Source organism: Rhagoletis pomonella, unplaced genomic scaffold (genome assembly GCF_013731165.1).
Source record: "Rhagoletis pomonella isolate Grant_MI unplaced genomic scaffold, Rhpom_1.0 Rhpom_scaffold_00002, whole genome shotgun sequence".
Classification (NCBI taxonomy): domain Eukaryota; kingdom Metazoa; phylum Arthropoda; class Insecta; order Diptera; family Tephritidae; genus Rhagoletis; species Rhagoletis pomonella.
The window spans coordinates 88,770,961-88,787,565 of record NW_023458556.1 but is presented as its reverse complement, the minus strand read 5'-3'; the positions used below and the strand labels follow the sequence as shown (position 1 = coordinate 88,787,565).

The following is a 16,605-nucleotide window of genomic DNA, read 5'->3' as shown; positions in this document are numbered from 1 at the left end:
AACGGTACCATAGAATTAAAAATAACCTTGATTTTCGGAATCAGGGGGTGATTTTACATACGAATTTCATAACGGCGTCTCTGGTAAATTTTGGCCGTCGACCAGTGTAATCGACGGGCTATAAAGATCCGTTTGCATTGAAAGCTTTAGTCCATTAACACCTTCATAAATGTCTTCATCAGTTAAAACTAGAGAGCCATAGTTGAAGGAATTATTTACGACATCTGCGTTCTCCGAAAATAGGTCCGTATATTCAGCATCAGTTAGATCATCATCGGTGACAAAGTTTGAAGAGAAAAAATCAGCAAAGAGATCAGCAGCTTCAGAGAGAGTTGGTAGAGACGTCACTATAAAAAACTGAGTTATGGACAGTAGAAACAATCTTTCTAGATTTAATATACCTCCAAAAACTTTACGGACTACTTTTGATTTGTGTTTCAAAATTACTAATGTACTCTTTGTAGCGTGATTTATTCATGTTGTTGAATTGGGTCCTGTACGAGGAGTATAAGTCAAAGAATTTCTGATCTTAAGTTAATTTATATTTTTTTAAGAACTTATTTCTCAAGTTCTTTAGATGTTTTAGCTTCTTTGAATACCAAGGAAGCTTATAAGGTACTTTAGCATGCACTGGAATGAACTCTTTACATAAATTAACGGCATTACTTTTGAATAGATTAAAGCACGCTGCAGCATCAGACGCGCCAAAAGCATCATCCCATTCAATATCTAAAAATAAATTATTGAAAAATTCCCAATCACACGAGTTTTAATTAAATAAGATATTCTGGCTTTCTTCAGTAATATCAAAGAATTCTAGAAACTCAATTTCAAGCGCTAGTGGGTAATGATGAATATTGGGTGGTGAGATTGATACTGCAGTGATATCAAGATAAAACTTAATGTTAGAACTTAGAAAGATAAGATCCAAAGTGTGATTTAAATTTTTTTGGAATCCATTAACCTCAACTAAGTCATTTCCCATCAAATTGTGGACAAAATATGATTCCATGTCGCTACTAATATTAGACGGGGTTAGAAATAAATTATTATCTAAGTAGGACCAAATAATTCTACTTAAATTAAAATCGCTCTGCATAAACGCTCCGCTGTGCTTGCCGATATAAAAGCATAAACAGACGGCAGCGTTGATCCGGATCAACTCGGGAATTAACTGCAGTTGATCCGGATTAAGTCCGAGTTTATCCGGATCAACGCTGCCGTCTGTTCAAGCTTTACGACATTACACCTTTATGACGACTTCTTAAATGAGCTCTCCACTCTGTAGATCTTGTCCTCGTACCTTGGATTTCAATAAGACGTAGCGCAAATGCTGCAGTGCGCACAACGCGATTCCACTTCAAGAAACGTTTAACTTCAACTACCTCATCAACTGCCCTATATGCATTAGGTGGCGTTTCATCTCCTTCTTCGTGTCTATAGGTGGATATACGTCGACCGGAGATTCGTCTTTAACCATGTATAGAAATTGAAGGCCACTAAACCATCGACCATCATTTTGTAGGCTTATCTTAATTACTCATTTAGTGGCTTCATCTGCTACATTAAGTTTGCTCGGTATCCACCTCCACTCATTTGGATTGGTTAAACCAAGAATTTCGATTACTCGAAATCCTACAAACTGGCTATATTTGCGATAACCGGAATGTAGCCAACTCAAGACCGTCTTAGAATCCGGCCAGTACAGCTTTCGACTGATTTGTAAAGTATAGTTTTGAAGAATGTGAATTACAAATCTAGCACCAATAAGCGCTGCCGTGAGTTCCAAGCGAGGGATGAATGTCAGCTTCAATGGTGGTATCCAATCAATGAGCACACAATATTTTCACCGTCAGTGATTCTGAAATAGGGCTTGTTGAAGTTGCAATCACATATTCGTATGCATGTACATATATGTGTATGTGTGTGCGATTATATATTAGGGTGGTTCATCCTTTTAAAGTTTGGTTTAGGCTTATGGCCTAAACAACCGCAGTGTTGCGCGAATTATTAAAGTATCGCGTTCTGTGTGAATTTCTAGCAATATATTATCAGTTGGGCCATTGCAACAATGTTGCCATTTTTCATCAGTACGGCAGTAATTCCACTTTTATTTCGTCTCTCGAACAAGCCCATATTCAACTGCAGTGTATCCATTCTCGCTAGCATCTACAAGAGTATGCAGCTGCACGTCGAGCAAGGTATAGTTAGCGAAACATTTCAGATAACAGCAGCTAATGCGGTTGTTTTCTAAATCCGCATTTTTTCTCATATAATCCGATTGGAGAACTTCGCTGACAAAATCTCCCAAGTAACAGCGCTGCACCAGATTTCTTGCATTAAGATCTTTGCGTATATAAGAAAATGACTTAGCAGCCCAAGGGGATCATAAATCGACCCACATGCGCGCAGTACCTCTCTTTTTGTAGTGAAGATTTCGTTTTCGAAATCTGGCGCGTTTAGGTTGTTAACATATTGCGAAATATTCGCAGCATAAGTTGCGCCGAAAATCATAACATTCATTATGTAATTTTATGGCTCCATGTCAGCCTTGCATTGTCGCCATAAAAGCTTTACACATGTTGATCTTCAGATCTAATGAAAATCTGGTGAAACATTTCGGCAATGTAAACACACCGCGACAGACTTTCGTCTGAATCGATGTAACGTGCCGGGCAGCGATTCTAATAAATCAGGCCCTTTTAGCAGTAACGTGTTAAGTGACACCCCATTAACCTTGGCAGAAGCATCCCATACTATTCTTGTTTTGCCATGTTTGTTTTTGTTGAACACGGCGAAAATTGGCAAATACCACACTTTCTCGTGAGCTTCTTCGTGCTTATCTAACTTGCGTTGTCATAAAAAAGCTTAGCAGTTTAGGATCAGCATTTATCTTTTTCTCTAGACACAAAATTCTTTTCTTTGCCATATTATAACTATGTGGTAGTTCAAAATTGTCATATCGCCACAACAGCTCGGGTTCTTAGTGACCATCGCCGCGCTTTCTGGCTAGTACCTTCAGTATATTTACACAACGCTTATCTTCAGTACTGGCCTTTAATTGAGACGAGAATTTAACGCCTATATTTTCTAATGAGTAAAATGGTTTTACAATTTCTTGCAGCTTCACATCGTTGCTTCACATCACAAAATAAACATGATAAAAGATAAAAGAAATGTTTTTCAGTAAATTTTACTGAGTATTGTCTGCGATGAATTCACAAAGGGTTTCCGCCCAAAATGTTTATTTTAGTATGGTTTTGGTCTAAGAAAAGTTATCCTTCATAAGATCACTTTGTTATGATGACAACTTTAAGAGGAATTTGAAGAAAAAATGCATTGCTTTTGAGTTAAACCATATTCCAGCGCAGCTTGAGTCACATCGAAAGGGGATTTTAGCAAAAAAAAAGGACGAGCACTCATCGGTTCCTTAAAAGATTTTAAGAACGGATTTAAATAAAAAAACTTCTTGTAAAAAAATAATGTTACCTAAAAGTCTCGATTTTCGATTGTTTCAGCCGTGTAAAATAATGTAGAAAGGATACAGAAAACATTTATAAAAAGTAGTCTGAGAAATGAATACCGGAAAAATCGTTATTTTAAACTATTTTGTAAGGTAATGTTAATAATTTAAGTGTGCTCTGCCCAATCCACAAGAAAGGCGACTCCGCCATTCCCGCCAACTACCTCGGGGTAAGCCTTCTAAGCATAGGTTGCAAGTTCTTATCGAGCGTATTGTGTGAAAGACTGAAGCCAACCGTCAACGGTTTGTCAAACTTAAGAGCTACGTAAATCACACAAGCTACTCGTTAAACCTACTTTAGTATTCTCCCAAACACTTTTTTGTAGATGAAAATAAATTTCAAATTAAATATCGATATGGCGGGTAAAGTATCGAAGTGTCTTCGATATATCGACCTGGAAATATCGATTCAAAAAATCGATTGTCGCACCATGAAATATCGATATTCAGAATAATCGATACGATATCGAACATTCCTACTATACAGTTATAATATCGAGAAAAAATCGAGGAGAATTTCGTTTATTTGGGAACCAGCATTAACAACGATAATAATGTCAGCATTGAAATCCAACGCAGAATCTCTTGCCAACAAGTGCTACTTTCGACTGAGTAGGCAATTAGGGAGTAAAGTACTCTCTCGACGTACGAAAACCACACTCTATAAGTCACTCATAATGCCCGAGCTGGTATGTGGCGCAGAAGCATGGGCAATGACAACATCCCAAGAGGCAGATCTTGGAGTATTCGAGAGAAAGATTTAGCGGAAGATTTACGGGCTTTTACGCGTTGGCGACGGCGTCTACCGCAGGCGATGGAATGATAGCCTGGGGCCTATTTCCTAAAAGTGACTGGTGCGACAATTGTCGACTCTTCTTTAAAATTTCACTGCCAGAATTGTCGGCGTCTTTGTTTCTGTTTCATATACGCTTGTAGGTTGTGAAAATTTTTTGGACAGTGATATTATGGAAAATTTTCGACAATTGTGCTGACAATTGTCACTCTGACAAAATTGTCGCGACAATAGCGACAAAACCGAATAGCTCCGTCGGAAAGCTTTCACAGGTGAGTTTTGTAAATTCATTTATATGGTAATTGCGCGCATTTCATTACTTTTCATTAATTTGAATATTTCTTAAAACTAAAATAATGCAAATGCAATTATTACATATGATTTACATATAAATTTCATATGACTGGCGACAATTTTGTCAGCGACAATTTTAAACCCCGAAAATGACAATTTGTCACTTTTTCGATGGAATTTCTCATGGAATTTATGAGGTGGTGACAATTATTTTTATGAAACAAAACACCAACCAAACTGTCGAATTGCCACTGACAACATGGAAAATACGTGTCGTTATAAAATTATCACTGTCGCTTTATGAAATAGGCCCCTGATGACGCTCCAGCTCTGAAAATATTCAACTCGGAACCCGCTGGTGGTAGCAGAGGAGGAGGGAGGCGCCCACTGCGATGGAAAGACCAAGTGGAGAAGGACTTGGCTTCACTTGGCATTTCCAATTGGCGTTAGCTAGCACAGAAGAGAAACGACTGGAGTGCTTTGTTGAACTCGGCCAAAATCGCTTAAGCGGTTACAGTGCCAAATAAGAAAAGAAGAAAAATAATTGTAATAAAAACGATTCTAAAATTACTTACCGCATAACCAAGGATTTTCACAGAGGATAATGAAGTCTACGACGGCGTGCTCCATTTCCAAAACAGTCGTTGATTTTCCCACCATAACAGTTATACAATTTGATTTAGAACTTTTCTCAGTAGGCATTCCACCAGAAAATATTGTAAAAGAATCGCTGAAATATAAAAATATATTTGAAAAATATCTGTCTTTTTTTGTTATTTTTTGGCCTAATAAATCATACTAAACAATTTTTATTGAGCATTTTGCCGTTTTTGTTTGAAAAATTATTGTGGAAAAAACAACAGTAGTTTATAGGTGGTAGAAGTTATAGCTGCTATTTCGGAGATCACCACATCTCCTCATCAGACTTCTTCACTGGGATTCGACACAGCGACCCCAGCTTACAAAGTGAAACGTTTAAAGTAAAGTTTATTTCCGGACTGAATATCATACAACATAGAAAATCATGCTACAAAAAAGAAGGTAGTTTCAATAAACAACTTTTTGATTAAAAAGCCCATGGGCTGTGAAAGTTTTCCAACAACACATATTAATTTCACATGAAATTTTGACACACCCAAAACTGCAGTATAAAATAAATAGATAAAAACAAATTTTCAATCAAACTGATTTGTATAGTTCAGGGCGTCTTTTAGTAAATGTTTTGGAGGCTGTTTTAATATATCCTATCTTATTATATGTATATTTCTTAGCTTTTCTACATTCTGAGAAGTTGAGAGAATGAAGTCTAATGTTCTTTTTTGGTCAACTACGACGTTTAATTTCATTTTTTGCAATCATTAGTTCATTTCGCTTGAGGAGTCACAATGCCCATACCGGCTGTACCGATTTTTTTGAAATTTCGGACACAAATTATCCAAGAATGGTTATAGGCTAAAACAAAACCGATATCTAAAGGGGGTGTGGAACCTCCCATACAAATAAAAATTTTCATAGTGCATATCTCTGGAAGTATTTGTGGTAGAGTCCTGGAACTTGATATGGATATATGTATATGAAGTCAATCTCAAGCTCATGGAAAAATATGGGTTTATTGGAAAATGCAGCGTGCCACCGTAGAACTTGGAATAGAGGTAAATGAAATCAATCCCAAACCTATGAAAAATGGGGGTATATGAAAACGATCTCGTAGCCAGCTACGAGAGCTAGCGGTGTAAGCCATATACATTAAAATTCGTCACGCATAGATACCTCTGAGAATAGAATACTGAGATGAGGCATTTTTCCAATGGAAATATGTACAGAAAAACGGGCGCGACGCCTTCTGGAAAGTAACACGATCACAGGGTGTATCCCTAGAACCATGTTAAGCTAAACCTTGAGGGATTACATTCTTGCCAAGACCGACAGGCATAAGCTGAAATTGCGTCGCAAGTTTTACGATCGGCTTGGGTAAGGTTTAACCAATTAACCCCCCTTTGTTTTCGCCGCTACTGAATTCTATAAACTGTCAGCTTTCACACAATTTAAAATGTACATGTGTATTTAAAAATGTCATGAAAATTGTGTTGCTAGCTTCATTTAGCAAAAATGTTGCAAGCTTTTTCACAGCGTGAACAGAATACTACTTTGCAGAGGAAATGTTGTGGAATTTCACACTTATTTCACAGAAAGAAATTTTATATGCAATTTAACAGCTTTTTCACGTGAAACAGGAATAAAATACTATGCTTAAGAACAAAGATTTTTAAATCGACAAAAAATTAATAAGAAAATTTGAAGGATTTTATTAGATATTGGGTATGGTAGCATGAAATGTCACAATCTGCTTAATTGTCAGGTTATTAATATGGCGACGAAAAAGTGACAATGGATCTACCTTGTTTTTTGCATCATGTAGAAAATTTTAAGACAACCATTTTCTTCAAAGTTAGCAAGATCAATTGAAGATCAACAAGTAATTTTTAACAAAGTGAAAACATGTCATTTTCTCTTCGCCAATTTTTTGAAAACTTCTGGTGTATAAAAATCTGGCTTGTGTTTAAGACGAGTTGAATTCCGAATTACAGATTTTATTATTTTTTTTATAGGCTTAATGACTGCATTATGTATAAGTACTTTATAATCTAGTTTCAGTTTTGATTTACTGTTTATGAGCCAGTTCACGCTAGCTGACTTTAGCTTCATTTGTGTACTCTTGGTTGATATGTGTTTGCGCCAAGTTAGTCTCCTATCCAAGTGTATTCCTAGATATGTCACCTCATTGGCTTGTGGAATATGGACATTATTTAATTTGATTGGGGGCATACTTGCGGTCTGAGTGAAAATGTTGTTTACACTTCTGTTCATTGACTTTTATGCGCCAGTTTGCCAGCCATTCTTCTATGCGTAGTAAATGTTCCTCTAGTACTCTTGAAGCTCTATTGGGACATTTATTGCGACTTACTAAGGCAGTATCATCAGCGAAGATGGATGTTAGTATATCCTTGCTAGTTGGAATATCTGAAGTGTAGATGATATACAGCATAGGCCCGAGTGCACTACCTTGAGGAACGCCAGCCGTTATCGACATGTCTTCTGAAGTGAACTTAGATACTTTCACAGCAAATTTTCTGTTAGATATGTATGATTCAAATATTTTGTGGAATTTCGTCGGTAACAATTTTTTTATTTTATATATAAGACCGTCGCGCCACACTTTGTCGAATGCTTGTGCCACATCGAGAAAAATTGCAGAGCAGTACTCTCTGAGCTCAAATGCCCTTCTGATTTCATTTGTAATTCAATTAACTTCTTCAATTGTACCATGTTTTTCTAGGAAGCCAAATTGGAGTACCTTTTCGAATACTTTGGAGAGACAGGGCAGTGAGCTTATTGGTCTGTATGAAGACGGCTGTGTTGCGTCTTTTCCAGGTTTGGCTATCATGATTATCTTCAACCTTTTCCATGATTTCGGAAAGTAACCGAATTTGAGGATAGTGTCGAAAAGGTCAGAAAGAATTGCTAGTGCAACATTCGGTAGCTCTATTAGCATTTTCGGAGTTATCAAATCAGCACCCGGCGATTTCTTTTGATTAAGCTGCTTTACTATAGATTTTATTTCTAAAGAGTTCGTCTTGCTAGGTGTGTATAACTCATTTTTATTTTTGGTTAACCGTGGCAGCCTGAAGTTGTTCGTTGGGCAGTTTAGCTGAAACACATTCTTTAAATGGTGTGAAAAACACTCGGCTCTCTCCTACGAGCCCAGGTACCACTTTGGTTCCTAATGGCATTTCCGTAGCCACTGGAGGTTTGAAGTATTTTAGCGATTTTCATAGAGAGTATTTTTCAGTAGAATTCGGGGAAAGCTTCTTAATGTACCTTTGCAAGTTGCGATCCTCTGCACGTTTGAGTGCTTGTTTCAGTTTTCTACTGGCAGCTTTATACAGTAGCTGTGAGGTTGGTGAGCGATGGCTCTGCCACTGTCTTTTTAGGCGCCGCTTTTCTGCCACAAGCTTTTCTATTTCTGTACTTGTAACTGATGTAGGCGTAGGTGGTACTTGGACTTGTTTTGGTGTCGCCAGTCCAGCGGCTGAAGTAAGTGTTTCTTTAAAATCTTCAACAAAGGAGTCTATATCACCCGCGCAGTTAAGTGCAGCGATTAATTTAAGGTGGATACTGATGTACTTTTTATATTTAAGCCAGTTGGTGTTATTTAAAGTTAGACGAGGCTCAATCTCGATGTTTTGGGGTTGTTGAAATAGTTTTATTAATATAGGGGAGTGATCGGATGATAGTTCATCTAGAGTTTCTGCTGTTATGTTATTTCTGTCTATGTTTCTTGTAATTGCGAAATCTATTAGGTCTGGTATCTACTTTATTTCGTATGCCAGTAAGTAGGTTTACCAAGCGATGTGACCTCTAGTCTATTGTGCCTGTTTATAATACTATTGTATAACTGCCGGCCTTTTGGGTTAATAAGGCGTAATCCCCAGTACGTATGCTTTGCGTTGAAGTCGCCTCCTGCCAGGAATCTATTACCCAGGCTATCAAAGAAATCTTTAAAGCCATTTTCAGAAATTAAAAATCGCGGTGGTCAATAAATAGCCGATAGATTTAAGTCTCGGTCGCGGTTTCGTAAGCATATGGGAGTTGCTTGCAGACAGGCTGTGGCTTTTGAATCTAGAATATTGTGCATTAGGCGATTTCTAATCATCACCGCTGTGCCTCCATAAGCTTTACCATCTGGGTGATTTGTGGCATAGAATTTGTATCCAGGTATGGAGAAATTATACTTATTTGTTAAATGTGTCTCGGACAGTACATAACATCTATGTTATATTCAGTGAAAATGGATGAGTTCTAATCTACGCTGGTTTACACCGTTAGCGTTCCATAATCAAATTTTCAACTCACTCATTTTTTATTCACTAAAATTTGCAACAATTGGGTTTGAGCCTTTATGATCTTGAATCATACTTTGCATAGTAGACATGAATTGAGTCATACACTGGGTAAGATTCAATATCATTTGTTCTAGGCCACAAGTGGGGGGGTTCGGCTGCATTTGCTCAGTATTATTCCGTTTAATTTTTTGCAAATGTTTCTTGATTGGAGTTTGGTTTCGCCGTGCTTGACTGCGTTGTTAGTTTTAATGCGTGGGCAAAAGAAACGTTGGGAACTCGCTGCGCGTTGGCAAAACAGGCTCCTGGGGCTCTATTCTGCAACTGTGAGAAAATGTAGTGTACACCGAGTGCAAAACTCACAACCAAAAACTCACCGACTAAAATTCAGCGAGTTTTTCGGAAGAGAAGTGTACACAATTTTGACAGTTAAAACTCATTCTCACACATGCTGAATCGCAAAATGAGGAAGTGTACACAATTTTGACAGCTAAAACTCATTTTCACTCTTCCTGAATCGGAAAATGAAGAGTGCACACAATTTTCAGTGTACACTTGAAAACTCAGAGTTACACAATAGAGCCCCTGGTGTAGTGGTTGATGGCGTGAGGTGTTGGTATGCAAGAATGATAGAATACAAGATTGCGCCGATCAGAGAGGATTTTTGAGAATAACTTTTGTGTGACGTCACACTGGTGCAATTGCGAGAGAGAAATACCAAAACGTGAGCAAGAATGGAAGAAGAAGAAAAAATGTTGCAAGGAAAACGTAAACAAGTTGCACAAGTGTGACGTCATGCAAACCACGATTCTGTCAAATTCGTTAAGAGAGGAATAGCGGTCCGAGATCGGCGCAACCTTTGTATTCTCTCAATCGTGGTTGGTATGTATGAGAGCTAGTTGGAGTGGTGGAAGAGCGTACGGCTGTGTTGCGCTGATTCATGCGAGACTTTAAGTCTTTGTATACAGGGCATCCCCTATAATTGGCGGTGTGGTTACCTCCGCAATTACTGCATTTCTTTACAGTCACATCAGCTTTGATAGCCTTGCAAGAAGCGGAAGCGTGAAGGTCGCCACAAGCAACACACACTGGACGCAAGGTGCAGTATGTTCTGCTATGCCCAAATTCTAGACAATTTGTGCACTGTACGGCACCGTTTCGCTTGTGCGGCGCCTCCACTGTTGTTCTTCGGTGTAGAAGGTATCGTAAGTTGTAGATTGGGTGCACTGCGTTTTTATTGATTGGCTTTCTTTCTGGCTTAAGTTCTACCTTAAACATAGGCTGAGCGATTTTTCCTTTGATGATAATATTGACAACATTTTTAACAGCAAATCCTGCCTTCTATAGAACATGAGCAATATCTTCAATGGGTACACTTGATTCTATGGCCCCTATTACACAGGGCAACACTGATTTTGGTGCGGCAAATGTTAAATCTGCTTTTGATAGACTTTTTTGAGCTGATTACGAATCCGTAATTATAAAGATTCCATCACGTACAGATTTTGAGAAAATCGTGGTCAAAGTGTCAAAAAATCGGGCCTTTTCAATATTTGAGAAGCTCGAGCAAAGAGTAAAAATGTGGTAGAACCTTCCACTTAGGCTTAACTTAAAGCTGGAACCCTAGGCTACTGCCCCTGAAAATACCATCCCTGCACCTTTACTTGATGGCCATTTATAGTCATTTGTTGAACAATAAAAAAATGCTGGCAAATTGTGCTATTGAAAAAAAAATGCTGCCAAAATCAGTTTTTGCTGTTCAATAAACGACTATAAGTGATCTTAGGGTCAAGACGAAGAGATGGTATTTTTAGGGATTGTAGTCGAAAGTTCAAGCCTTAATTTAAGCTTAAGTGGAAGGTTCTATCACCTTTTGTTTAATTGCGGCAGGGACTCAAACTTCGCCAAAAGTCAAATTTTACTACTCAATAAATTACTATAAGTTACCATAAATTCAATGTTCAGGAATGGTGTTTTCAAGGATAGTAGTCGAGGGTTCTTGCTTTAATCTAAGCCTAAGTGGAAGATTCTATCACCTTTTTACTCTTTGCTAGAGCTTCTCAAATATTGCAAAAGCCAGATTTTTTGACACTTTGACTTCGATTTTCTCAAAACCTGTACTTGTTGGATCCTTTGTACTTACGGATTCGTAATCAGCACAAAAAAGTCTGTCAAAAATAGCTTTAACATTTGTCGCACCAACACTTTTTTTTTCATTTTTTGTTATGTTTTCATAACACAGTTACATTCGATCTTCGACTGTGGTCGAAAGTGCTGATCGAACGAATTTTCATTTGGTATTATGGCGCTAATTCGATGAAGAATAGCGCTATTGTGAACTTCGCTCGTTTATGTTGTTCACAATAGTATATTTTTCACCGCTGAGAAGCTTTGTTTACAAATCGAGCAAACTAAATAGTGTGCTTATACATATTTATGTAAATTTGTGCAAATTAAAATGAAATAAAAAAGAAAGCAAGTTTATAAAAACGTGGTAAAAATTAGTACAACGAAGTTCTGGGGTTCTTCGATTCGTCAGAGGATGAGAGTTTAGTGAACTGACCAGGAGTAGTAAATGTTTAAGAGAGTTTAAGTGTAGTCTTTACAATATATTTTGACATAAAATATATTTAAGAAATTTGTCTACAGATTTACTAAAACTTCCGACTGTCTAAAGAGGCGTTTTTGAGCCAAATCTATTTAAAATATTTTAAAACTATCCACAGCTCTATGATTTGTTCTCAGAGATCGTGCCAACTGAGTATTGGGATTTTCTTTCACAAGTAAAAGCAGCCTTTCGAGCTTGTGTTTTGTATTCACGACGTTAAAACTGCATGAAATTGATAAACAAATTTTTAAAATTAGTGTCTACTCGCCAAAAAGTAAGAAAACAAATGCAAAATCATACATTTTTCACAATTTTCTAACACTTCGCTACCCCATCGAATGCAAAATTCTGTTCGACAGAAAATTCGATACTCAACGAAAATTTCGACACGGTTGCATAGCTCATAATACGAATTTCACTTTCGATCTTCGATAACCAGCGAAGATCGAAAATCGAATGCAACTCATAATAAGGGCCTATACCTTTTATTACTACTTGCAGTCCTTTGCTGCTTTTGAGCTGGTACGTATAGAAGTTTTTCTTATCGTCATTAAGGTGTTTGGTTACCAACCGGCAATTTTCTTCAGTTAGAATCTGATGTTCGGTCCCTTTAATGTTGCCCTTGGTAATTGACGTTACGTGGAACGTATTGTCTCCAATAAGCTGAATTAATTTATTTACGAGCTCACTACAGTTTTTCTCTCGTAAATAAATTGGGGGCGGTTTGGGTTTGGCTTTGGAAACTTCATTCGGCTCTTTGTCACATTCATTGTCCAGAATCGCAAACTTATTTCACAGTAGAGGGTTAATGACAGTGCTTTTCGTTTTTGCAATTTTTGACGTATTGCAATTTTTTGCTGCTGTGGGCTTAGTTTTCTTGCTTGCATTCTGTTGTGCCGTATTACGAATTAAATTCTAGCGTATGAAATTCGATAAGTGCCGTTTAACGTTAAATTTTGGTATTACCATACGATAGCTATCGTATCAGCTGTTAAATTTCTTACGCTTGCAGGCGGTTGTCCATTTTTACACGATACGATACAATTTAACAAGATTAAAGGGATGTAAGTATTAAAATGAATAACATGAAATTATGGAAACGATTTGAACAAAATACTGCAATTTTTCAGGACAAAAATTGCGAGAAAAAAACAAAGTTGATCGTGTTGCTTCTCAAAGGGGTACGGTTTAGTTACTTGTACAAGAATTTTGGATTGTTGTGTCCAAAGGCGTGACCCGAATCTAAAAACTTTAACATACACGTTTAGTCAAAGGATTGAGCTTTAATTCAAAACAAAGATTTCAAACTTCCAAGCACTGGTTTATTGATGAATTCGGTTTGAAGAATGCACATTTTTATAAACACAGTAGAAACCTTAGGTTGGGGTAATCCAATAACGCCTCGTTGCAACACTCTGTTGGTATGATCCCTGAGAAAGAAATATCAGATTTGTGAAAACCTTTAATATATTCGGTATGGATGGCGTTTTTTACGTGGGCACAGCTCGTTCTCTACTTCTGTTAGAACATATCGATGGCTGAGTGGAAGATCGACCTATCTCGGCTGCCAGTTCGAAAACGCTCTATCTCAAAAAACTTTTCAAGAACGCCCTATTTCAGAATTTTATTGAAAAACACCCTATCTCAAAATTCGGTTCAAAAACGCCCTATCTCACTTCAAAATGTATTGAAAATATGCTGAGATAGGGCGTTTTTGGATCGGCAGCTGAGATAGGGCGTTTTTAAAACGAATTCTGAAATGGGGCGTTCTAGAAAAGTTTTTTGAGATAGAATGTTTTAGAACTGGCTGCCGAGATAGGTCGATCTTCCTCTCAGCCATCGATATGTAACAGTTTCTTTCGAAAGTCGAAAGTTTCTCTGAAATCTAAAGAATTGTTTTTAATAATTCACAAATAAAACTCATTCCTGTTACTTACATTATCGAGTTCTTCTCCAGAGGATTGGAAGCATCTCTCAATTGCCTGCTTACTGTATTCTCTATGCGAGTTTCATCAATTTGAATTTATATAAAACGCATTTGGGGTTGACGGAAACATGTTTTATCTTAATTTTGTATGGCTTATGGAAATTTTCGCGACTTTGAAGTTCAAAATGTTCGCTATGAAAATATATTATCTAGACAAGAACAGCTTTTTCATTTAAATTCACAACAAATAGTTAACAAATACCACTGTTATTCACAATAGTACATCTATCGGGCGTGTGGAAACCATAATACGAAATCTCATTTTATACGATACACTTGCAAGCGTTTATCGTCTATCGTATGAAAATTCATAATAGGGGGGTTGTATGTACCTATCAATGCCCGTTTGAGTCAATGTACGGGTTGTTGGATTAAGTAGGTCAACTTGCTCTGCGATGCGTTGCTTGGCTTGGGCTGGTGCCGATATTCCCGTTTGTGCAGGTGTGGGTGAACTGCGCTCTGAAACCACTGTCATTGCTTAAGTCGTGGTTATAGTCGTTGTTGTGAGAGCTGCGCTCACTGTTTTTACTGTGCTTGTTGCTAAGCTAGTGCTTTGTTGTTGCGTTAGAACAACTTGGTCTACCAGAGACATTGGCGACTGTGCATGCCAAGATGTAATGCACGATGTTTGGGGGGGGGAGGGAGAGAACGATTTATCGCGATCAGCATTGTTTGTGGGGGAAACGAACGAAAAGTAAGCATTTCGTCGATCAGCTGGATGCTTTCGGTCAGCTTCTATTACGGCAAGGTTTATTTCACTGCACTTGGTGCTTGTTTCACTATTCGGTAAGCGCGGTGGGGCCGGAGCTGCTTTTATTTTATTGTATGTTGGCACATTTAGTTTAATTTCTCGCGGCATTGCGAAAATTCAGAAAAGGTAGTTTATAATTATAGGCAAATAAGCAGAAAGCTTATTTATGCTTAGTATTAGTATTGTCTTTTCGCATTGGTCTTGTTCTTTTTTTCTTTGCCTTACGTGAAATATTATTCTTAATAATTTCTCGATTAAAAAACACGTCCGCACAGGTTGACAGTCTTTCACAGAATTACAGATGACCTTAAAAAATCTTGTGGAGAAGAACGACGTTGAAATGCAGAACTCGTATAATCAGTTAGAACGGAAGTTATTGGAGAAGGCATCGCAGATGAAATTGATTTTCCCGTTTTATCCTTCTTCCCATTTCTGTGTCTATGAGGTACATTATTCTTCAGATGGGTTTCACAATTACTCCTTTTCTCCATGATTTACTTCCTCTGTAAAAATTTAGAAAATAAACCTTTTGATTAGCTACAACTTTTGTTTTTTCATCCATTGAAGTAGGCTTAGAGACTCTAGATGGTTGCAAAAGTGTGGTTGACGATTATGTAATAACTCCGATGGTGACTTCCCTTTTAGAGTTGGTGTGGATCTGTACGATGTGTTAACAGGGCATCATTAAAGTTTTTACCATCAGCCAATATTTTTTTCATGGCGGTCTTGAATGTCCTTACAAATCTCTCCGCTTGTCCATTTGAGGCTGGATGAAAAACGGCAGATGTTAAATGCTTAATACTATGAACTGTGCAGAATTTCGCAAATTCCTGAGAGGTGAATTGTGTTCCATTATCTGTAACAATAGTCTGAGGTAGACCTTTCATAGAAAAAATTTTTTGCAAGGCTTTTATAGTTGAAGTTGCTGAAATATTCTCCATTTTCATGACAAATGGAAATTGTGAGAAAGAGTCAACGCAAATTAACCACATATGGTTTTCGAAAGGACCTGCGAAATCCAAGTGTATTCTTTCTTAAGGCGATGATGCTGCAGGCCATGTAGAAAATTCTTTAGATGGATCTGATCTGTAACTGTTGCATGATGAACATGTTGATACAACTTCTTCTATATCCTTATCGATCTTAGGCCACCAGCAATAACGGCGAGATATTTGCTTTGTGCGGACAATACCCCAGTGTCCTTCGTCGGATTTGTCTTAGAATTACAATTCTATTGAAATCAGTTTGAAGAACTATAACATCTTTAATAATGGTAAAACCAAAGCGATGATTAAAATAAGGTAATATCTCCTTATCATTTACCATGGCAGGCCAGCCGTGTTTTATGTACTGGCAAACTTTACTTAAAACTGCATCCCTCTTTATTTGTTCTGCAATTTGAACATCAATTGGCAAATTTTTTATGTTTTCTACTAGATTGATTTCATATATGATATCATGTTGATCAGGCTCAGAGTTATCTTGACTTGGAAGACGTGAAAGTGTGTCAGCATTTCCATGTAATTTTGTACTTTTATATAAAATTTAATAATCGTATCCTGACAAAATTATTGCCCAGATGCCAGAGGCTTATGATCAGTTACTAGAATAAACTTTCGACCATACGCAGCAATCTCTGAGTAATTCTTAATAAATGAACAATAGTAATTAACTTTCCCAATGACTGTAATTCTTCTTAATTTTTTGGATATGGTATTTTCCAGATTGCTTCTGTTCGATCCTTTGAC

At 37.4% G+C, this 16,605-nt stretch overlaps 1 protein-coding gene across 1 annotated transcript in view; it reads right to left on the bottom strand.

Annotated features, from left to right (window-relative positions):
* The window catches only part of LOC118755845 (syntaxin-binding protein 5), a gene marked incomplete at its 5' end in the record, with an annotated part of 814,838 nt that overhangs the window by 439,673 nt on the left and 358,560 nt on the right, over positions 1-16,605 (bottom strand). Inside the window, 1 exon segment of the mRNA XM_036490656.1 lies at positions 5,186-5,340. Within this exon segment, the coding sequence (XP_036346549.1) occupies positions 5,186-5,340 (155 nt within the window).